The sequence below is a fragment of the Ochotona curzoniae genome, unplaced genomic scaffold (assembly GCF_017591425.1).
Source record: "Ochotona curzoniae isolate NIBS_2020 unplaced genomic scaffold, NIBS_Ocur_1.0 scaffold_4701, whole genome shotgun sequence".
Lineage (NCBI taxonomy): Eukaryota > Metazoa > Chordata > Mammalia > Lagomorpha > Ochotonidae > Ochotona > Ochotona curzoniae.
In genome coordinates, this window is record NW_024467122.1 from 76,558,438 (window position 1) to 76,582,900 (window position 24,463).

Sequence of the window (24,463 nt, forward strand, 5' to 3'; positions counted from 1 at the left end):
TGTCAGCCAGTGGATTCTGGAGTGATTTTGTCTTGGTTAGAATGGTGAGATCAACAGCAATTCAAAACTGTTGAACTATCAAAACCTCTTGAACAGTGCCCTTGGAGCATGCCCCACATCGGGGACCCTGGCATGGATGGGAGGCTGGGTGGGTCTTCTCTCTTTATCTCCCCCAGCCTTACCCCAGATACAGAAAAAAAAATGTGAAAATAATGGTCTTACCCACTTTCCTGTAGCCCTTGACCCTTTGTGCCCTAATCAACTATGTAAAGATTATCAAAATAAAATAATAATTTAAAAAATAAGTGAAAGGCAGTGAGAAGGGCAAACAGGGCTCCCATCGATGGGTTCCGGTTCATTCTCCAGAAACCTGCAGCGACTTGGGGCTGGAGCCAGGGTGTCCCATGTGGGTGGCAAGCATCTAATGACTTGAGCCGTCACCTGCTACCTCCCAGCACGAAGCTGGAGTTAGGAGATGGAGTAGGGAAGAAAACCCAGGTACTGGGAATGTGGGACACGAATGTCTTCACCTCAATAAGTAACTCTTCCACAGCACCTCAACTAGGGAACTTTTCAGTGGCGCCCGGAAGACACTCCCAGTGTGGCTCGGTGGTCCACTGCTATTAAGTGGAACTCTTGGGCACTGGACCAGGAACGGGCACAACATGGTACTGTGTGGTTACTTCAGGAATTCAGGCCAAGCCGTCCTTTGGCAGGTGGCACCCAGAGTTTGCTTTGAGCATAAACAGTGCCTTCCCCGCCATGGTACTCAGGAGGCTTTGAATAGCTCAGATTCTTCTGAGTGCTCAGCTTAGCATTCCTTTACAGTGAGAATAACAAAGTCTCCAAAACTGAAAGGAGTTTTCCCGAAGTCACCCTGGAAATGTGGGGTGTAAAGCCTCGGTCTCCATTGCTGTAGGCTGTGGGGTCTGAGCATCCTGGAGCCAGGGAGCATGGCTGGGAATGGAAACACTGCTGTTTGGGTCATTGTAGCCCAACACTGAATGCTGGGCTTTCTAATGAAGGGTATGGCACATGGTCACTTAACGCCATGAATGTTGGGGTGGACATTTGGGCCATTGGTGAAGGTGTACACCCTGAGGTGTGTAAAGAACCCTCAGAGCTAAGGCTGTGATTCCCAGGCAGAGGAGACCCCAGCCCTCCCTGGAAAACACCCGTGGCCCAGCTTGTTCCACCTGCTCTAGGACCAGTCCAGCTTCAACTTGCATGACAGTGGCAATGACATCACTGGTAGGGGCTCCCCAACCATAGCTGCAGCACTGCTGTGGGTGTCAAAGTCAGAGGTGGTGATGTGGGGGCCGAGGGTCCCCTAGTATCACTTCCCACTTAGTGAATCCAGGTGGGTGACTGCCCTGTGGAGCCTCCCAATGCCTGAGTCATGTCAGACCTCATTTTAGAAGACAGAGTGGCCTGTTTCCAAAGCCCTGGATTCTGTCAAAGCCACTGTCTGTGGCGAGGGTACATGAGGCACGTGAGTGTCAACCACGAAAACCTATCTTAATCCTGACATTTGTGGTCTGTTTACTGGTGTGTGTGCGTATGTGTGTTTTCTTGGAAGAGAGAGAGCGAGAGAATTGAAGAGAGCTCTCCACTTTGCTGCTGTTTCCCCAAAGGCCTGCGATGGCTGGGGCTGGGTGCCAGGAGCTCCATCCAGGTCTCCCATGGGTGGTAGGGACCCAACCACCTGAGTTGTCACCTACTGCCTCTTGGGGTCTGCATTAGCAGGGAGCTGGGTCAGAGCCAGGACTCAAACACAGGGCTCTCAGATGCAGATATACCCCCAACAGCATCGTGATGGCTCCCCTAAGTCTGGAGCCCATTTTACTGTCGTGCCTTGGCCAGCCTGTCCTTCCTGCTTGCTGGTGGGCGGGGAATGTGTGAGCAAGACATGGAAATGTTACAATAGCTCCGCAGTCTCTACAGTGCCCAAGCCATGTCTTTTTCATGTTGGGAGCCCCGCTCTGCCTTGGTGGCTGTTTGAAACATCGTGGACATACATCTTGTAGGAGGTTTTTCTGTTGCTGAAATGGATTTAAAATAGGAGACGGGGTGTTGTTGAGTTCTGCCAGAGAGAAGCTGTTACCCACGTGACAGGTGCGGGAGACTCAGGTGGTCGAGAGCCTGGATGGAAGCATGGTCTCATGCCGTGAGAAGTGTGTGGAGCCCCCCTTCAGAGTGTGTGCTGCTGCAGACCTGGGTTGCCTGCCAGAGCAGGTTCTGCTGCTGCTGCACCCCGCAGCCCCACCCTGCCTCTTGCATTCTGCTCCCAAGGCTGTGTGAGGACGCTATCAGGACTGATGATGGGGAAGTGCAAGGAGTGGAATGTGGTCAGCTGGGTGCTCTGAATTATTAATGCCACAGCACACAGTGTTCTTGGGGGCCAATAATAGCTTCCTGTGTGCAATAAATAGAGAGATAGGGTTTGTTTCATTGGGTTTATGCACTGCATAGGATGATAATTAAAACGCAACCTGGAAGTTACCTGCAAGCTTGCCCCCAGTCTGACTTAGAAAAGGGGCTGGAAGGAGTTGTGCTGGGTAGCTTGGGGGAGCAGGCAAGCTCCTGTCTGCTGTTGGGGTGTGACACAACTCCCAGACTGAGTCCTTGACAAAGGCTGGGTGGAGGAGCTTACAATGCAACTGACCTCTTTCACGGCCACCCTTGAGCACCTAAATATAGAAGCCACCTCTTTGAGAAGTGTTGCTGTTCAGGTCTGCCCTGGGATTCCTGCCGAGGGAATCCATCCCTGCCCCTGCAAAGGCAATGCTCTGGTTCCTGGGCAGTGGACATCCTTGGTTCTTTCCAAAGTCCCAGAACTGAGGAGGGAAAAGGGAAGGGGCTTTAGGACAGGGACCAGAGTGCTGTGTTACCCCTGTAAGACTCAGCTACCAGAGTGCTTGTACCGCACACAAAAATATCAGTCACATGTCTTGGTAGCCCCTTTTTCTTTATGTTACTGGTACATTTTCTTAAATTCTTTTTAAAGATTTATTTGAAAGGCCGAATGATGGGAGGTGGGTGTGTGGAGGCTGGGGAAAGGGGTCTCCTCTGTCCACTGGTTCACTCCCCTCAATGCCTTGCAGCAGCAGCCTAGGGCTGAGACAGACACAAGCCTGGAACTCAGTCAAAGTGTCCCAGGTGGGTAGCAGGGGCCCAAGAACTTCCACTGACTTCTCAGGAACATTAATAGAGAGTTGGATTGAAAGATAGGAAATAGAGGTCCAGCACAATAGCTCAGTGGTTGAATCCTTGCCTTGCATGTGCCAGGATCCTGTATGGGCGCTGGTTTATGTCCCTGCTGCTCCACTTCCCATCCAGCTCCCTGCTTGTGGCCTGGGAAAGCAGTCGAGGACAGCCCAAAGCCTTGGAACCCTGCATCCATGTAGGAGACCTGGAAGAAGCTCTTGTCTCCTAGCTTCATATCAGCTTTGCTCCAGCCATTGCAGCCACTTGGGGAGTGAGCCAGTGGGTGGAAAATCTTTGTCTCTGTGTCTCCTTCTCTTTGTAAATCTGTCTTCCAATAAAAAATAAATAAATCTTAAAAAAAGATAAACAGCTGGGATTCAAACACTTCAATGTGGGATGTTGGTATCTGCCCTTTAAATTTGTTATCTATATTTATTGGAGAGACAGACACAGAGAACTCCCATCTGTAACCTGGTTCACTCCCCCAGTGGCCACAGTAGCCAGAGCCAGGCCAGACAGGAGCCGAGAACTGGGAGTGCACCTCAGATCATCCACAGGGCTGACAGGGAGCCAAGACTTGATCACCTCCCATCCCGCAAGGGGAGCATGAGCAGGCAGCTGAAGCTGAGCCAGCTCTGGTGTATAGGCGCTCTGATATGCAACAGGGGCATCCCAGACGAGGTCTTGACTGCTGTGCAAACCCGCTCCCCCACCCCCACAAGTGATAATGGCCTTGGGAGGTGGGGTTGTACATTAAAGACAAGGCTCATTCTTTATTACTACACTGCTTACTGTTCTTTTTTTTTTTTTTTTAATTTTCATAGCAAAAATCTCATTTAGGATTCATAAGCGCCAGCCATTCCCTTTGTGCTATCTCATAAGGAGATGAGCAAGGGAAATGTGATTCTAGAGGAATATTCACTCTTTTTTTCCTCTTTCATGTTTGTTGATGGTTGAGCAACATAGAATTTTTTTTTTTTGCAAAGTCTTTTTTTTTTTTTTAAATAATCTTAGTTTATTAGGGTACAAAGGGTCAAGGGTTACAGGGTGAAAGTGGGTAATATCATGGTTTCCACACTAATATAATCATTTTGCCCTGTATCTGGGGTTAGGGGAGTAACAAAGGGAAAAGCCCCACCCTACCTCCCACCCATCCTCGATCCCCAACATGAGGTGCTCTCCAAGGGTCCTGCTCAAACAGTTTTGATAGTTCATCAGTTCTGGATTGCTGCCAATCTCACCATCCCAACCGCAATGAAACCTATTCAGAGTCCACTGGCTGACAGTCTCTTGATGGTTGGGGTTCCAAGATTAGCAGTTCAATTGGAGAGATATCCAAAGAAATTTCATCTGAGTTGATCCCAGATCTGATTCTTGAGTGAGTTTGCTAGTACAGACTCCAACACTGTTCATCACACCAATCAGCTTGTGCATATGCTAGTCGTTGTGATTGCTGGGTCAGTTCCGTTTCCAGCCCTGTCTTCCTTGTGAACCGACGGGTGTTGTAGTCCAGCTCGATTCTACCCACTTCATACTCGGTCTTCATGCAAACCAGTTGGAGCTGCAGCCTAGTTGGGGCGACTCCCCAAAACCCCTACCAGCTCTGCCCCCTACCCTGGTTCCCATGCTTGCCAGTATGTACCACAGGCTTGTCCAGTCTGTCCCACATCCCATTTATCTCTCGCACACATCAGTGGACATTGAAGCCTAGTTCAACCCAACCAACCTATTATCCAGCCCATACACCCACTGGCAGGTGCCTTTCTGTCTAGTCCCCCCTGCTCCTAGCCTGGGTTTTGTGCTGTCCAGTGAGGGTGGTAACCCTGAGGGAGGTGCCCACTATTTCCCTACTAGGCCACACCGACTCCCAGAGTATGCAGTCTCCAGGTGGTTTTGGCATTTGACTTGACAGAATTGGCTCCCAGTACCAGCCTCTGCCAGCTAATGCTGTGGCTAAGCCCAAACACCCCTCAACCCACTCTAATTTTAACTCGCACCAGTCAGAACAGTCAGCTCACCATGAGGCCCACAGGTGCTATAGCCCTGCCTAGTCTGAACTGCCCCCATCCCTATTCACACTTTCCAATGAAAGTAGTTATCCAGCAGGGGTGCCCACGTTCCCCTGTCGGCTTTGCCTCCTCCCCGATTGTCACATGTGCTGTTTGTGTGCTGCAACCACATCTGGTACGGCTCATCTCACCTTGGCATTACTTGTTGTGTACTGGTATGTGTGAGCAACATAGAATTTGAAAGGTAAGTTTATTTTGCTACAAAACACCGTGGGACTCCACGCACTTTTTCCCCCCCCATTATACACATTTTCCATGAACTTTTTAAAGACACAAAGTGTACCCTTGTGCACACTTGAAAGTGCAGCCGCTGTGGCATTGGGAACATCTGCCCTGCTGTGCTGCCATCCTGCACCCTCCCACGCTGAGGTTGTGAGCCTGGCAGGTGGCCTGTTGTGAAGGTAGGAGCTCTAGGCTTCTTTATTTCTGACCACCCAAGCGACCACACACCAGGCTGCCGGAGCAGGAGCCTTGGGTTATACCCCAGGGAGAGAAGACCAGAGCTGCACTGGAGGACGCACCCTCTCCTTGCCAGCCGGCAGCGGAGCTAGGCTTCCATCAGCCACACCACTTCCCTGATTCTTGGCCTGGTTTCTGATCTCAGTTCTCCCCCAACCTCCACCATGGCCCACCTCCCAGGCCTGTGACATAGAGCTGGGCACCTGGGCGTCTCTTAAAGCTCTGACATCCCCCTCTATGTGACCGTGAGATCCCCAAGGGCCTTGCCTTCCTTGACCCGTAGTTTGAACCGTTGCCATTCCAGATGCCATGAACGTGTGAAACCCATAAGCAGACTCGAGGGAAATGGAAGGTTCTAGAAGCAGAATGGAAAGTACGGAATACCAGGCAGGCCACCCAGAGGGGCTTAGGCCCAGGAAAGCGTGTGTTCTCTATTCCCAGGATGTCCTCAGCCAGAGTTTGCTAGGGCACACCTTGGCAGTTGCAGTGAGAGTCAAAGTGATCCAGGCCCACAGGACCAGGCACATGAGTGTCCTACAAGTGAGCACCCTCTCTCTCCCTTCTTGTACTCACCTTACAGTGTGGTGCTGGATATTGAATTCCTAGTTCTGAGAAACCACATTCGGCCTTGGCTATCAAATAGATCATTCACTTTGACTTTTAAAGCACCTCCACACAACACACACTTGATGTGAGGGAACTCCAGAAAATTAATGGAAAATATAATTTTAAATAAAAATGTTTATTTTATTGTGGAAAATGTCAAACCCAGGCTTGCTTTTATCCTAGTGTGTGTCTTCTTCCTTGGCCTTTCTGAGGATCCCTCATATGTTTGGGTTTCATAATTTTTTGCATCATAATAAACTTGTATCCCACACTGTGGTGTAGCAGGGTAAGCCACTACCTGTGATGCCAGCATCCCGTACGGGCCTTGGTTTGAGTCCCGGCTATTCCACTTCCAAACCAGCTCCTTGCTAATGGCAGCAGGTGGTCCAAGTCCTTTGGCTCCTGCACCTGTGTGGGAGACCCAGAAGTTTCTAGCTTTAGTCTGACTCTCCCCTGGGCGTTGCAGCCCTGTGACAATGAGTGAGCCAGCAGATGGAAGATCTCCCTCCCTCTCTGTAGCTTTGACTTTTAAATAAATAAATCTTTAGGAAAAAAAACTTGTTAAATTTCATTTCCCGCATAATTTTTGCAGTGTACTCATTGTGACTGCCTGTAATCTTTGCTTTGCTATTAGCTGGGTTTTCCAGGAGGTGGAACAATGAGTCTGTTTTCTAGGTTCTTACTTGGCTCCGGGGTTCTGTTTATTGGTGTGATTAGTTAGTGATTAGTAATTAGTTAGGCATTGATTAGTTGTCGGGGCTTCAGATGCCCAGTGGTTCACATAAACCAGCTCACTAGTTCTCCCTAAAAGTCCTGGAGGGCAAGTGGCATTCCAGCCGTTAACAGGTGTGGTGCCGTGCAGGGAGAGAGGTGCATTTTTTCTAGCTTTTCCAACAGCTGGATGATTATTGAAAAGGGTCTCAGTTATCATTAGAACAACTCATGCAGGATTATACTCAGCCAGGCTCGAGCACATTGTTGTATGTGAATTGTAGCAGATCTAAAGAGAGCTAATTTTATGTTCTTTAGGAGTGCAACTTTTGCACTGAAAGATGATGATTGCTTTTCTCAAATTCAGCTCATCCCGACAGCTCCTGTTTCTTTTTGCTTTGACGCAGCAAGAGCGTTGTGGGAGTCAGGTTGAGTCTTGGGTGTCAGTGAGAACTGAGTTGTTTTGAAGGTTGGGTTAGAGCCCAGCAGGGAGGGCCCTTCCCAAAGCACCTTGCAGGAGGAGATTTCAAGCATCCTGGAGGGAATGATGCATGAGACCCAAGGCTGGATGCCGTTTCACCGGAGGTAGATCACGTGCATCTGAGGTATTTCAAGATAAGCAAGGTAGCTTTAGACAGGTTGCCTTGCTTTGATCTCATTTCACCACAGCAGGCCTGCCTGTTAGCCTCCCTAGAGTTGCCTAGAAGTACTGTGACATTGTCACCATGCACAAGCACCCAGGCGGCGTGGTCCCTCCCACATCAGCCCTCTGCACCCAGCTTTTCTCTGTGCAGGGATCCTTCCAGCCAGGACAGCAGTGCAACTCTGTCCACGGCATCTGCCGCGACCTCAGGAGCTGTGCTTGCGCAGGGGTTTTCCTGTAGAGTTGGTTCTGCAAAGCTGACTCTGACAGCCCTGCTTTGTATTTTTCCCAGGCGGAACTTACTCCCTCGTAAATCCAAGTTCCAGGGCTCGCTGTCTCCTCTCAGCTTCAGGCCTGGGTCTCGGCGCTGGCCCTGGCCTGTGGGGTGAGGCCAACGCTGCCCGGTCCCTGCAGCAGCTGCAGCCAGCGGCTCCACAGTCTTTTGCGGTACACTTCTCACCCTCTCCCCCATCTGCACTGTGGGTTGAGATCAGCTTTCCTGGCCTCACCTTCCACTTACTCCCTCCCTGCAGCCTTGCTGGCCTCCATCGGCACCCCACGTTGGTGGGGTGCTCTCCCTCACCTTCCGCCATTGTCCATCTTCTCTTGATGCTTCCAGATCTCCCCACCTTTGAGAAAATTGCCTCCAAGAGCTGTCGTTGCAGAACCCGTGACTCCCCAGGACATTCGTGCATCCCTCTCCTTGCTGTTTTGATAAACTCACTGATGGCAGTATTTATATTTATGCCTGGTTTTCTAGTGTTATTTTACAGCTGGAGTCTCATTTCCTCTTTTTTTTTTTTTTTAATCATTCGTTCACTGGGGCCGGGGTAGCAAAAGGAGATCTTTAATCCATTGATTTATTCCCCACAGGCTCACAATAGCCAGAGCTGGGCCAGGCCTTAATTTGAGTCTCCCGTGTGGGTGGCAGGGACCCAAGTCCTTGTATCATCAACTGCCTCCCATGGTGCACATTAGCAGGGAGCTGGAATTAGAAGTGGATCTGGGATTCCAACTCAGGCACTCTGGTAATGGGTTGAGAGCATCCCCAAGCTTAACTGCTGTGGCAAACACCTGCTCCCTCATTTCCTCCGTTATTTCCCTTAAGACATACAGCACACTGCTCCCCTCCTTTGGTTCAACTCTAACCGAATACAGTGAGGCTTCTTTTCATATTGTACTAGCTACATTTTATTTTGTGACCGCTGTCCATGGAATACCTTGGCTGTGCCCGGCTCATAAAATGCCTGGGAATTACAATCGTCTTGTTTATGAAGAGTCCCTTTTAACCAAATTAGTTCAAATGAGAATTAAAAAAAGCAAAAGAAATATCCAGCCAAAATCCCTGGACTTTTTATGCTTAAAATCATCTCAAAACAGTCGCCAAGTAACAGATACTTTAAAATGTTGTGGTTTTGTTCGTTTTAGTGATTAAAACCAACAACCAATAGAAATCTCTTGGTAAAACTTTAATGCATATAACACTGGAAAACGTGGCTAAACCTACAATGGTCCTTTTTTTTTTTTTTTAACATTTGTTTAAGATGAAGAGACAGAGAGGTGGGTACTCTATGCACTGGTTACTGCCATAAGCAGCCGTAGCATTCAGGCCAGAGTCAAGCTGAAATAGGAGCAAGGAGCTTCAGCCATGTCTGCCATAGGGTGCCAGAAGCTGCAGCATTTGGACCGTCTGCCACTGTTTTTCGCAGGCCATTATCAGGGAGCTGGATCAGAAGTAGAGCAGCCAGGATACAGACCAGTGCCCATATGGGACGCTGGTGTCACCCACTGTGTCACAGCACTAACTCTAGTAATACATCTTAAGGAGGGAAAAAAAGCACATTTAGGCCACTGGTGTTTTTTTTTTGTTTTTTTTCCAGCTCTTGACTAAAATATAAAGCTCATGTTTGTTAGGCTTCGGCTACAGAAAGTACAAGATTGGCTCAGCGTTCGTATGCCTGAACGTGGAGTCTCCCTCCCGGCCCTGTGGGTTTGGGGCTGGTCTCCGTTGTGCATCTGCTGCACCCCTATCCCACCCCTCCCTCCAGGGGGAGTCTATCGCCCAGAGTGTATTAGGGGTCTCAATGTCCTCAGGCTTAGCATTTGGATTCCCTTGTGTATTATCTACATCCTCCAGTCTGAAATGTTTAAAATGTTGACTTCAAAGTCAGCGGAACCTGTGCCAAGGGTGCTTATTCCGAGAGCACGGGGCTGCGTTCTTGACAGAGGACAAAGGGGAGGCCCGTCAGCTTCAGCAGGACACGGTGTGTCTCAGGGTGGCCAGGCGTGGAAGGAAAGGAAAGGCTTGCTCTGAAACCTAAACAAACCGATGCCATCCTCGTGACCCCTCACGTCCTGGGAACCTCCAGCCTTAGCCGTCCCTCTTCTGTTGAGGAGGGACACCCAGAGAGCGTGGGTGAGCAGGGAGGAGTGGGGGAAGGAGGATTTTGCAACCTAAACTTGCAGTGGTTGAACCTGTGCTCGGCATAACTGACATCTACAAAGAGACAGGAGGTGAGGCCGACGCGCTGGCATAGCACATAGAGCCACCACGTGCAATACCAGCACCCCATGTGTTTTATCAGTTTGAGTCCTGGCTGCTCCACTTTTGGCTTGGCTCCCTGCTGGTGGCCTGGGAAAGCACTGGAAAATGGCTCAAGTCTTTGGCCCTCTGCCACCCACTTGGGAGACCCACGTGAATCTCCTGGCATGGACCTGGCCCAGCTTTGTCCATGGTAGTCATTTCGGGAGTGAGCCATTGGATAGGAGATCTCGCTCTCTCTTTCGAATCTCTCCCTCTCTAAGGCAGCCTTTTAAATCGATGAATATTTTTGAAAAGAAACAAAATGTCAACTTTTGGAGAAGTTGACAAACCTTGTGGCTTCACAGGGGCTTTCCATTGTCGGGGCCTGGTTCAGGGCCACAGCTTCCGCCTGGAGGAGTTGTGCGCCTTTCATTGCTTGGGCTGCATTTTAAGCCACAAACCATACACCGTGTCTAAAAATATCAATGCTTACATGCTCACTGTCATTTGTCTTCCTTTTGGCTAGTTTGCAAAGCAGGAGATTCTGCTCTGCCCAAGTCCCCAGGAGATTGGCTGCGTTATGAGATTCAGTTGTAATTCGTTCAGAAACAGCTCTGGGCTGGAATCTCCCGTCTGTTTAGAGTCCCAAGTGCTGCCACACTTGCTGATTCCTGAGCTTGGGGGCTGCTAGCCACCCCAGGGGGAGACACAGAGCTGGTCCAATGGAGCCACATGCACGACTCCAGGAAAATCACACCACACACACACACACAGAGCGGGGAGGTGGGGAAGGAGCCCAGGACGGGAGGAACCTGAATGAGCCCAGAGTTTCCTGATGACAAACAGGAGTGAGGAGCATCAAGAAGCCAAGTCTTCAGGAGCAGCAAGGGCCACTAGGAAAGAAGAGGAAGAGGTTAAACCATTCAGGCAGGGCGAACCTGGTTTATGGTGACAGAGGTGGCTTGGCGCTTCAGGATGGCTGTGGGGAGGGGAGTGTGGCAGTACAGGTCTGGGGATGAGGAGGGGAGAGGTCAGCCTTGGGCCCTGCCTGGGTCCCTGGAGATTCTGCCCAGGATAAAGGGAGGGGCCGGGAGGGAAGCCCAGAGCTGTCAGTGTGCGTCAGTACTCAGGGAGATCAGGGCCAGGTCTGCAGCCTGGACCAAGGGTACCTGCCTTCCCATTGACCACTGAGCTATATGCAAGAACTCGTGGAGCAGGCTGGTCCTAGGAGCCCACAGAGAGTGTCACCAAACCGAAGGACCTGCAAGCGACACGCACCCATCACTGACCTGACAGGTTCATCTCCATCATTGTTGGCCATCAGGGGCCACTCCTGTATAGCAGCCACACAGGAGCTGTGTACTGTCAGGCAAAGCTTGGATCCAGAAAAGGCACCTGGGGTGAAATTGGGGGAGCTACTGTGGTAGGATGCTGAGGTTTGAGATGCGACAGGACACAGATCCCAGAGTGGCTCTCCGACAACCCCAGGTATCTGCTCCGTCCCCGACGCTAGGCTGTCCCTTGCCAAGGGGCAGCTGTCAGAGTGTGAGAACTCAAGACTGTTGGGCAGCAAGGATGGCGCTAACTGGAGGCAATGTGGTGGGGCTGGGCAGGGCAGGGCAGTGCGACCTTCCCTGGAGAAGTGTGCAGAAGACGCTATGCAATGGTCAGAACCCAGGAAGTTCTGCCTCGCAGGCAGACCTGCTGTTGGCCAGGAGCAGAGCAACCTCGTTGCCCACCCAAATTTGACCCTGACCTGATTCTGAGTGTCCTGCTTGGGCCACCACAGCATCCTCTGTCCTGGTCATTCCTCTCATGCTCAGCTTGCCCCCTCAACCCTCTTCCACTCCGAACCTCCACATGCATCCCCACAGACTGCAAAGTCCCCCAAGACCACCAAGCCAGTCATACTTCTCTGTCCCCAGAGGCTCCATCTGAGGGATAGAGAGAGAGAGGGAGGGAAGGAGGGGTAGAAAGATAGCAAGCTGTTGCTTTTTTTTTTTTTTTAATGCATTGTAAAACTGGTTGACAGGCATTCTGCATAGGCAGAAGCAAATCCAGGGTTTATGTAATTGTCCAATTAATAAGTCACTCCCAGAATTAAGTTGCGGATTACAGCTGCATTTGTCCTTTACCAATTCACTGGTTTGCGTAACTTGTTCCTCGCCGTAGCTTGTCTTGGGAGGGAGGGGACCGTGATCTCCAGGTCCTGCCTGATGGGCTGCTCTCTGGAAAGTTGTTGATGTCTTGAATCATCACAGTGAGTTTGGAATTTGCCCGTGTCAGGGAGCTGCAGCAAGTTCATAGCCCTGCCACTCCCCAGCTGCAGGAACTCACAGAAGTTTACCCAACTGTCGCCCTTGAGTCTCTTCTGAATAAATGGGGTCCAGAATGGTTCCTCACAGGATCGCAGGAAGGTAAAAATCAGATTGGTTGTTTGGTGTTGTGAGGTCAGTAATGGCACAGGGGATAGAGGTCTCAAGAGCCATTTCCTTTTGTCCACTTGCCCTGTCTTTAGACAGGGAACGTGTCCTTAGGGAACATTCTGCTCTGGGGCTTAGGAGGAAGAGGAAGGCTGATGGAACTCGTCAGTGTCTGATTTCTCCAAAAACACAGCCAGTAGGAAATGGATGGCTGGGTGGATAGATAGATATGGGAGGGGTGGGTGGGTGGACATGGGTGGATGAATAGATGTGGTCAGAAGGGTGGTTATACACCAATACATGCACACATACATGCAAGGGAGATTCATGATCGACATCAGGGATGTTTATGGGATGCTCCGCATTCTGCCACTGGAAGCTTGAGAACCAGGAAAGCTGGTGTGTTATGCTTCAGTCTGAGTGTGCTGATCTGAAATCAGGGGATTGAGGAGGGAGAGAGGGTGAAGGCCAGGGCTCAGAGGCCTGAGCACCAGGGACTTCAGGGCCCCAGAGCAGAAGACCGTCCCAGCTCGAGAATGTGCCCTTCCTGCCTGCTTCGTGCTCTAAGCGACAGACCGTGTCCAGCCTGTACCCTCAACCCTAAGCCCGCTGGAGTCTACCTCCACTCTCCTGCCAGCTGCTGTCACACCAAATCCTGCAGCTCTTCCCGCTTCTCTTTCACTTGAACTTCTCCTTGGCAGAGAATCCACCCCACTGCCTTTGCTCTGCAAAGGGGTGCTTGTTAGGTTGGATGTGGCTCTGCCCACATGGGGAGGGCAGAACCACCCTACTCACTCTTCAGACACACCCTGAGGTGCTGTTTCCCCACTGGGCTGGAATCCCTAGCCAGCCTACTGGGCATCCCTGGCCCGGTCAGGTGGACACATAGTTGGCCACTGCAGCCAGCTTTGAGTTTGTATTGGAGCTGCGGCTGGGTGTGGGGAGGTCAGCGAGAAAAAATCCCAGCGTGTGACAGGGAGTTGAGTGCGTCTGGGGTGGAGACGGGTGGAGATGGGTGGAGACGCCAAGACTCCGGGTCACAAAGGCCAGGCCTTGGAGCTCATGGACAAGGTCGTCATTCAGCAGGTGTGCATTGAGCTGAGCTGTTGGATTTGGTTCTTCCAACAGCAGGACCCAGGAGGGGTTGCAGGTGGATTTCCCGGGGCTTAGGGTTAAGCATCCGGGAAGTCCATGGCATTGAAGTGGGAGTGTGGGGGCGAGAATTGGAGCTGTGGCTTGGAGTAGGGAGCACAGATGGAAACAAGTACTTTCCTGGGTTCAGAGACGTGAGCTATCTATGGCAAAGAGACCAGGAGTGCATACCTACAAGGGTGGAGAAGATCCTTGAAGTGCAGAAGGGCTGCAGGGAATCCCCTGCTCCATGGAAGGGCAGACCTGGGGCCAAGAAGTTACACCCCTTCCAGAAATGCCCTGGGCAAAGCAGAGATGGGAGAATGGGACCGGGACACAGCCAGGCTCCACTCACCTGCCCTGCGTCCCTGGAACAGCTGCACTGACTTTTAACAGGCTTCCAGGAGCCCATTAAGAAAGATGTCTGTCAATCACCGCCCCCACCACTGTTCTCTGCTCCCCTAAAGGTGGTGCCTGCTGGAAGGACTCATTAACCTCTTGCCATTGTAGCACATCTCCACAAGAGAGCAAATCACCATTTAAAATGAAGGGAAATAACCCAAACTCCCTGCCACCTAGCCCTGGGTACACATACAGCTCCTTCAGAGCGGCAGCTTCCTGTGGAGTCTCTTCCCAGCCACATGCCCCACCCTAGCCTCTGGGGCTGCCATGGTGTGGCCATCCACCTCTGTGGGTTCCAGTCGTGTATCCCCACTGTCATGCATTACAGAGAGCCAGGACGGTCATCCCTGCCCCAGAATTCCTCCTTCAGGGCCCCACTGTCACTGTACTGGAGGAAGGGAACAGAGCAGGGTGAAGCCCACCACCCCAACAGGCTGTCAGCTCTCACTGCAGGCTGCTGTCAGAGGTGTGTGCTCTCAGGTCACTGGCATCCGCCGGACCAGTCTTATCCTTGTTTCCCCACAGGGCTTGTGCCTGTTCCTACACAGATGCAGGGGTCACAGACCTGCACTCTGGCATGTCCTTGCCAACCCTCACCATCTTGCCAACCCTCACCCCTTGTCCATGTTACTTGCATCTTGTGCTGTCAGAGAACATTGCATGTCCCATCTTCTCATGCTTGTGTGTGTATCACCCAGGTGCTGTGTTCTTTGCACCTGCTCCCCGCTAACAGGGAGGGCCAACGGAAAAGGCTGAGCATGCAAGAGTCTCTTTAAAGCCACCACCTGGCATTGGGGGTTGGGTAGTGTCACTTGGGTTGTATCCCATTGGCCAGAGCCTGGGCCTCAGGATTCCCTAACCTACAGGGGAGGCTGGGAGATGCAGCTTGCATTCCACACAGCTACTCACCCACAAACCGTGGGAGGAGACCGTGGAGGGATGCCAAAGCAGGGATTGTCTTCAAATTCACTGCCTCGCCACCAGACCTGCTTCTGATGACATCAGCGCTTCTGCCATCATGAAAGCACCACTTGAAACATTTTTCATGTTAGAATTCGCCAAGCCTGCCCATTTCTCCTGAAGAAACACGTCAGCAACTGGAAGAGAAAACGTTGGGAGAAGAGGTGGCCATGTGAGCCACTGGAGAGAACAGATTTATTTGGAAAGGCATCATCTTGGTTAGGATCGCAAAATGTCACCAAGATAGGATCTTGCGCTTGGTTCTGAGATGGATGCCAGCATTTGTGTGTGTGTGTGTGTGTGTTAAGGTTGTGTCTGTGTTAAGCTCCCATGTGTGAGATGGGCGGTGGGGTGGCCAGCTGGTGGCCACGGGATCGTGTGGGTTCAGGGGATGCTGGGTTTCTCCGTGACGCTCTGCTGTCACATGGCCATTGACAGCATGCCACCTGTGCTTCCCCCAGCTATGGCGTCAGTCCTGAGAACATTATCCTGTACGGGCAGAGCATCGGGACCGTGCCCACCGTGGACCTGGCCTCACGGTACGAGTGCGCAGCTGTCATCCTGCACTCACCCCTGATGTCCGGTCTGCGCGTGGCTTTCCCCGACACCAGGAAGACCTACTGCTTCGACGCCTTCCCCAGGTGAGTGCGTGTCCCCAAGGCCAGCCATGTGGTCTAACCTGTGCCATCTGACACCAGGTTAGACCTGATGCTGCCAGGAGCTGTGTGTTGAGTCCAGCGTGGCTCAGACCGTGAGCTCGGACACCCACGGGGGGGGGGTGACTGAGGGGTACGCAAGGACCGGGGACACTGTTGAGACACTTTGTCCCACTGGGCTCACCTCATCTGTGAAAGGCTCTGGGATGTGGTGGTGCAAGGACTGGGAGCATATCCCTATCTCTGAGTAAGTGGCTTTGCTGTGACATGCAGGATTCACACAAAACCAGGGGGCTTACCACTATGGTACACCAGGCTAAGGCCTCCGCCCACTGTGCCAGTCTCCCATGCGGGTGCCAGCTCCAGTCCCAGATGCTGCACTTCTGATCCAGCTCCCTGCTAAAGCGCCTGTGGAAGCAGTGGAGGACAGCTCAAGTCCTTGGGCCCCCCGCAGCCTTGTGGGAGACCTGAAAGTTGCTGCTGGCTCCCAGAGTTGAACTAACCCAGCTCTAGCCCTTGCGGCCATTTTGGGAGTGAGCCAATGGATTGGAAGATCTCTGTCCTCTCTCTATAACTCTGTCTTTCAAAAAAATAATAATAATCATGAACCTTAAAAAAAAGTTACCCACGTGTAAAAACTTGTTGTTGAGTATTTGTTCGTTTAGAACATCATGCGACGCTGAGTCGCAGAGAGCAGGTGCCAGCTGTGTGACGAGGCCTGAGCAGTGGTCAGGCTCCAGCAGACGCCACCAGCAAGCACAGGTGTGACCTTTCCCATTTCATTCAGAAACATGATGATACTTCGGCAAGTTGGTGAAGAGTGAAAGTAAGGCAAGCTTATGTCTGGGCCCAGAACATTTCAAAATCCACACATGGTTCCTGTGACACGTGTCTGCACGAACACTTTAAAGGCGCTCATGGGCGAGGCTTTAGAGTCCTGGAGCCCACGGACACAAGTCCTGTCCTGGAGTTTGCAGAGTGCCAGGGCGCAGGTGAGGGAGTGGTGCTGTAACTTAATCCATCTCGGCAAACACGCCTGATAGATCCAGGGGTCTCCTTGCGAGGCAGGTTGTGATCCTTGGCACCCAGTCTCGGGGACACAGTGTGCGGGAACCCTGTTCACCACTCCTACCAGGAAGTCTCATCCTGGAAGTTGTGCACTGAGAAACTGGACACCCATCCTGGTGGTGTACAGCCAAGAACCTGGGCACCCATTCTGGGGGTGTGCAGCCAAGAACCTGGACACCCAGCCTCCTGCTCGTTCCCGCCCTCGGAAGAAAGAAAAAGCTGCACCGTGGATGCCAAGGCAGTGAGTACACCGGCCTGCCGGAAAGCATCCACTTGGCTTCTTTTAAGATGAGGATGATATTTTTAATGAAAGCATCTGTCCCCACAGTTCGTTGCTTCAGCAGCTTCTTGAGTGGCGGCGGGCCGGCCAGATCTGCTGCCCAGAACACACGTCAGCAGCCAGTAATGGGCGGTGTGGGGAGCCTGAGTGGCCCCGGTAATTGCTGCGGTTCTGCTTTGTTGGAAACTAGCCGACTGTGCCTTGTCATCACATGACCGTTTGTCCCCCACCCCCAGGGCAGAACCCTACTGCCCTGTGCCCTCAGGAGAGCCCCTCTGCAGAATTCCCATGGTGTGACCCTGTGTGCCTCCAGCACAGCCTTCCGTCTCCCTCGTTCTCTCTGCAGACTTGGTAACAGGAAGCCAGTTTGACAGGCAGGTGCCTAGCGTGTTTGTGGGCAGCATTGCCAGGCATCACCTTGGCAACAAACAAAATGATTAAATCTCCCCGCCCCCACACAGCCCTGACAACGCAGTAACTGAGCAGTCGGCAACATTAGCACTCATCTTCAAGTTTGATACACCAGGCTGGTTTCCCTTTTGTCTTCATGGTGCCTCCAGGAGCCAGTCCAGGGAGCATACCCAGTTTATAGATGGGAAAACCAAGGCGCAGAGAGCTGATTGGACGCAGCAAGCTAGCTGTTGCTAGTACTCAACACCATCAGTTAGGGTATTGATGCATCAGGGTAGATTTCAGCCCATCACAGTTTGCACTGATCTTCACCCTCATCAGTCGATTTACGAACTTTTCCTTGCAGTGTCCATTGCTACCAGGGGATGTTACCTCTGCATCTACGCCCCACCCCTGTCCGTGTTGTGAGGGTGAAGAATGAGGGTTCCCTGGCTGTTACTGCATCCGTAGTTGTTTGTTTTCAGCCTCCCTGACCCTGGTGTTTAGCCTGAAGCCTCACCCAGACCCAGGGCAGCCACTGAAGAAGCGTTTCCCTGACCAATAGGAAGTCACTTAACATACCCTTTCCTATCAACAACATGGGGCGTGAGCGTGGGCCGTCTCCCCAAGGCCTCCAGAAGGTGTTAGCAGCTTCTGGAACATTCTTGGTTGTGCTTGCAGCCTCGTGGGTGCCACATACAGACTTCCCTGAGCCTCCGTGCCCTCCTCGGCCCTTGCCCTTGAGTCTCCTTGGAAAGTCTGTGGGATTGCAGCCACGGTAAACATGTAGTATTGCCCGTTACAGGCAGTTCCACTGCATGTCCTCGTGAGTCAGGCTGCAGGATGGGTAGAGAGGTCATCTGTGAGAAGCTTCTGGCAGGAGGACAGGCGGAAGGCGCAGCCTTCTGCCTCGAGCCATTCAGAGCTGAGTGGCCGGCATCCAGCAGCAGTGTCCCCCAGCACCCCGTGCCCCAGACGATGGCCTGCCTTGAGTTCCACTGGGGGTTTGCTTTCAGTCTGTAGTGCAGTCCCTTGAAGATTCCCTACACACACACACACACACACACACACACACACACACACACACACGCGCGCGCGCGCGCGCAAACACTTGCTCATCCCTGGAGTGCAGATCTCAGGCTTGTAAACAGAAACCGCTTGGAATCCATTCCAGGTGTGGCATGAAGTTTTCAAGCTGAGTAATTTATTTTGGATCACAGAATGAGATGTTAGCTTTTATGCAGTGGAATCAAATGGGGTTTTCAAATGTTATTTAAGAGGTTTTTTTTTCTAATTTCTTTGTTTTGGCTGGAGAGGGAGAGTGCCAGAGTATGAGAGTCCCCCGTCCACTGGCTCATCTCCCCCACATGCCCCTGGTCGGAACCTCAGCCTGACCCTGGGTACTCAGTCCAGGTCGCCCATGTGGGTGATCAGGGACCCAGTCGCTCCAGCCAACCACCCTGCCTGCTGGCAGGATGCTGGCATCGGAGTGGAGCTAAGCTCAAACTGAGGCACTTGGATGTGGGGTGTGTGCCAAATGCGTTGAGTCTCTGTCTCGTTAAGCAGAGTTCGGAAAACATGTGAGGCAGGGGATTAAATGTGCCACTCTCCAAAGACGTATTTATTCAAACATGTTTATTTTCTTTAAAAATCCTCACAACAATATGAATACAGTTAGTAGCCAATTCATTTGATGTCTTTAGGACTCTGTCTTAAGTAAAATAACAAAGATATTGTGACTACATGCAATGGGATTTTTTTTTTTTTAGGATTTATTTATTTGTCAGGCAGAAAGAAAGAGAGGGAGATGGACCGTCCTCTGATTCGCTCCCCCAAATGGCCATAACAGCTGGGGCTGGACCAGGCAGAAGCCAGGAGCCGAGAACTCCATCTGGGTGTTCTTCATCTGCTGCCTGTCGAGTCTGTCAGCAGGAAGCCGCCTCAGGAGCTTGGGGGTAGCCAGGACTTGACCACGTCCACGTCTCAAGGGGGCAGTCAGCTAGGATCGTAGAGGAGAAAGGGACACTAGTGGGAAAAATGAGTGACATGCAGAATGAGCCTGGAGTTTGGTAAGTGGCAAAATCGGACACTGGCCTCTTCGTTTGACAAAAGTACGGTGATGTGATGGGTGACATTAGGCTTCTGGGAAAATGGGGTAGGGTATGCAAAACGCTCCAGTATTTTTGCTCCTTCCGCATAAAGCCAAAGCTCTTTAAAAATGAAAAGTATAAGAATGAATTGGTAGGAAAGAATGGGCAGGGGCCAGGGAGCCAGACCATTGTGATGTATAAGGGGTCTTGGAAAAGTGCATGTGGATTTCAACAAAATTTTTTTAACATCAGAATAAACTTTTAATTCCCCTCCCTACAGACTTCTCAAAATACTCATACTTTGTGACATGTGCCACTTTGCTGTATGTATTTATTTGAAAGACAGAGCACACTTGTCTGCTAGTTCACTCCCCAGATGGCTGCAGTGGCCATGGCTGGACCAGACCACAGTCAGAAGCCCGAAAGTTCATCTAAACTTCTTCCATGAATGGCCTTCAGCACGTGGACCATCCTCTGCTCTTCCCCAGGCACCATTAGCAGGGGCTGGATTGGAGGCAGAGCAGCTGGGACAGGGACCAGCGCTCCTAGAGGATGCTGGCATCACGGGTGGGGGCAGAACCCACCATGTCCCAGGGCCTCAGGTGCTCCGAATTCTTCAGTTGTTAACCCTCCAAGATTGAGGCTGCTTCTCGCCTCAGTGCTAGAGAGTCGCAAGTGTGCTCTGCGGCAATGGCTAACACAGGCCTGTCTCTCCCCACCCCGCCTCTCTCTGCAGCATTGACAAGATATCCAAAGTCACTTCTCCCGTGCTGGTCATCCACGGGACAGAGGATGAGGTCATCGACTTCTCCCATGGCCTGGCCATGTACGAGCGCTGCCCCCGGGCCGTGGAGCCCCTGTGGGTGGAGGGGGCCGGGCATAACGACATAGAGCTCTATGCACAGTACCTGGAAAGACTAAAACAGTTCATCTCTCACGAGCTCCCTAACTCCTGAAGACGACGAGCCCCCGTTACCTCATCTGCTGTGGACAGAAGGGCCCTCCTCTCCGCACCTGCTGTGACTGTGACAGCTCGTGGAGACAGTTGCGCCCAGCCTGCGCTCCCAGCCTTCACGGTGTCCTCCTCGAAGAGCCAGCACTGTCCCCGTCTCCTGCATCGCCAGCCGGTTCTGCGCAGTCCCCACCACAGGTTCAACTCCCGCGGTCCCAGGCTCCAGCTCTGTGACCTTGCCGGAAGAGGCCCATGAGCCGAGCATGGGGACCGTGCCCTGGTCTCGTGTTGCCCCCTGCTCCTTCCCCCACCCCCGTCCCATCTCCGCTGTCCATCCCGGCGTCGGACACCTGTCGGGCTCTCGTCTCAGTTGCCAGACGGGTGGGTCCAGACCCACTAGTGCTGCTGTCGGTAGCATCACTGGAAAGCTTTCATGGTGAAAACCCCTTTAACTCGTTTTGGTTCTAGGACAAGTCTCCCCCAAACACACACACTGGAGAATTAGCTTCCTGGAAATTCCTGGAACAGCCTCATCAACTGCAGCCCCATGAAGTAGAACTGGAAGGCTCTCACACTGGGGTTGGTTTTGGGGTTTTTTTTATTTTGTTTTTTTAAAGTGTACATTTCTTACCAGCCAGCAGTTTTCCTATTTGGAGTGTCTGGCAGATCTAACCAAGAGCCTCGCGGGACTTGGCTTCACTGAAGTCCCCCCCAGGAGACTTTTTAAGCAGTACTGTACATATTTGCAATGCCGTCGTGCATAGATTCTTAATGGGTAGTTTCCCCCCTTGGTCAGGCTACAACGATGAACCGCACACTTCCTTGTTTGTAATGTAAATGATTGAACACCTTTTGTTAATACGTTTTTATTCCTATGTTTTGCTATTAAAAAAATTTTATAACATTTGCAAGATGAAACTTCCAAGTTTATGCTTTGGAGACTTTCTGAAAATTTCACGAGACAAATCTTTTTTAGTTGAGGAACTTCCTCTGGGTGTTGACACTGGAGCGGGCGCTATAGAGGCATTGGGAAGAACGCTGAGCGCTTCAAATTGCTACACTGCTTGTGTTGGTTGGGGGTGTGGGTTTGGGGCTTCTTTGGTTTGATTTCTCTCTCTCTCTTTCTTTTTTTTTTTTTTCTGAAATTTAAAAGCCTTAAATGTACTGTAAGCCTCAGATCGTTGTACAACTGGATTACAGGCGATTGCCAGTTTGTGTACTGTTGCTTGGATGGGACCCAGTGGTTGGTAATGGAATAAAGGATGCATGGATCAGAACCGCCTGGACTGTTGCTCTTTTTTTTTCCCCCTTCTCTCAGCACAGAACACATGAGTCAGGTGCTTCTTCAGTCTCACCAGGAGTCGAGATGCTGATGGTGTAGCAGGTTCAGTGCAGGGGCACTCCCTGTAGTGTGTGCAGTAGATGCTGGCCCCAGGGCCACAGTGAGGAAGGCAGCCTGGCCAGAAGGACAGGGCCTGCAGGTTGGGAAGCCCGACCCACCCCCTCAAGGATGTCCACAGAGGGTGTCCGGCCCTTGGCCACCCAGTCAGCAATGGAACAGCTGTAGCATGCTAGGTTTGTCCTCTCAGAACATATTTTCCAGGGCATGTGCTTGGAGGAACTGGTGAGCGGGGAGGAGAGTTTGAGAGTGGCAGTGCACCTGTGCAGGCTGCTTCCTGGTCTGCAATCCATCCCGAGGTGGCAGCCGTGGGAGGAAGGAGCCAGCTCACTTGTGTGGTGAGCTGGACGTGGGTCCCTGCAGGCAGGGAGCACAGGTGGAGAGTGGAATAGGAGAGTGGCTGCATCTCCATGCCGCTGAGCTTCTGTTGTCCCCACTTCTGCTGCTCCCGGATGCTTTGGAGTCCACTTCCCACTATGAGCCACACGCCAGCGATGTCAGCAGGACACAGTGAAATGGACAAGAGCAAACACTGAGGGCCATTCTGTCTGCCCTTGCCACAGTGTGCCCCTGGGGGCTGCGTTCCTCCTGGGATTGATGGGTGAGTGAGCAGTGTGCCCCAGGGCTGCCTTCCTCCTGGGACTGGCAGGTGAGTGGGCAGTGTGCCCCCAGAGACCGCATTCCTCCTGGGACTGACAGGTGAGTGAGCAGTGTGCCCCCAGAGACCGCATTCCTCCTGGGACTGACAGGTGAGTGGGCAGTGTGTCCCTGGGGGCCATGTTCCTTCTGGGGCTGGCAGGTGAATGGGCAGTGTGCCCCTGGGGAGGGTCCGCTTCCTAAGATGCAGGCTGTGGCAGAGCTGCCCTTCCGCCAGCCTTGCACTGGCCTTTCCACCAGGAGAGCATGCTTCTTTGGAAGCTCCCGAGGTCTTTTTCCCCCAGTCCCAGGGCAAGAATCAAACGGTGACCTCAAGTCCTTGCAGAGCAGACAGAAACTGCATTTTATTTCAAATACTGCTATTCCCAACTCATGCAAATTCAACTACTGCTATTCCACCCATGCAAATTTGTAGAACCATCCCAATAAGGGCCTAGAGGAGCAGGTGATTACCCAGTGGTGAAGGTGCCCGTGTAGCACATCTGACTGCCTGGGTAGGGTGGCTGGCTTTGCCTCCAGCTTCCCGCCAGCTTAGCCGCTAGCAAGCAGTGGTGATGGCGCCAGTGAGTGGGTCATTGCCATTCTCAGGCAGGGAGGACCTAGGTTAAGTCTGCCTCCTGGTTTTGGCCTGGCACAGTCCTGGCTGCTATGGACACACCGGAAGTGAACCAGCATATGGGAGTGTTGTGTGGCCTCTCTGCCACAAAAATTTTTTTTTTTAAATTAAAAAAAAAAAAATGGCAGGAGCCTAGAAATAACACTCAGAGCAGCATATTGTGGCCATTCTGCTGATGGCCATTCTGCTGATGGCGTTCTCACCTGAGCCCTAAATTTAAGTAACACCAGTGTGGGCCATGGGTTCAAATCTCAGGAACACTTCAGATCCTCACTGAAATCATCCCAACTCTTCTTGGGGCCTTGGGAAACTGGAGGATGGAACAGTGGCTATTGTCTCCTCTATGTTAGAAAGTGTGTCTTTGAGGTTGTTTGACGTTTTAGGGAATGTGTTCAGTCTTATGGCAGGGATACAGAATGAGAAGCAGAGAGAACTCCTAGCCTCGGGTTGGCTGAGTCAACACCTGACTCTGGAATGCAGGAACCTTTCCTGGCCGGGTGAACGCACAGACCCTGCTGACTTCCGGGGTGTGGGAGACTGAGCAGTCAGTGGATCCTTGCTGCCTGTGTGGGAGGCTGGGCAGGGTGGAGGGACTGGCTCAGCTTCAGGCTGTGGACAGAATTCCTCCTCTCTCCTGGCTCCATGTTAGATTCTTTGCTAACCTCTGTCCTGTGCCTAAGAATCAGGCACTCAAAGGCACAAACAGAAGGAGAACCTTGGGCCCAGCATGGTAGAGTAGTAACTAAAGTCCTAGCATTGCATTCACCAGGATTCCATATGGGCGCTGGTTCTAATCCCGGCTGCTCCACTTCCCATCCAGCTTGCTGCTTGTGGCCTGGGAAAGCAGTCGAGGACAGTCCAAAGCTTGGGACCCTGCACCGGTGTGGGAGACTGAAGCTCCTGGCTCCTGGCTTTGGATCAGCTCAGCTCAGCCACTGTGCTCACTTGGGGAGTGAATCATTGGGTGGAAGATCTTTCCTCTCTGTAAATTTGACTTTCCAATAAAAATAAAATTTTTTCTTAATTAGTGAATAAGCAAAAGCAAAGCTTAAATAAAGCTTTTTTTTTTTTTTTTAAGGCAAATCTTTTCTCATGCTTTTCAGAGGAGTCTTGGGAGGAAGGTCTGGGACTGTAACCAGACCTCAACAGTTGCATACCTTGAGTGGGAAGCTGGCCAGCAGAGGCTATAGGCCTGGACTCCAGCTCCCTGCTCACCCATG

General features: G+C 51.8%; 1 protein-coding gene across 4 annotated transcripts in view; it reads left to right on the forward strand.

Annotated features, from left to right (window-relative positions):
• The window catches only part of ABHD17C (abhydrolase domain containing 17C, depalmitoylase), a 45,402-nt gene extending 23,554 nt beyond the window's left edge, over positions 1–21,848 (forward strand). For all 4 annotated transcript variants that reach the window (XM_040969247.1, XM_040969248.1, XM_040969250.1 and 1 more), the window contains 2 exons: positions 15,597–15,776; positions 20,356–21,848. In XM_040969247.1, coding sequence (XP_040825181.1) covers positions 15,597–15,776; positions 20,356–20,575 — 400 coding nt within the window. In that variant the 3' untranslated portion in view covers positions 20,576–21,848. The remainder of the gene's footprint in view (positions 1–15,596; positions 15,777–20,355) is intronic.
• The last annotated feature ends 2,615 nt before the right edge of the window (positions 21,849–24,463 follow it).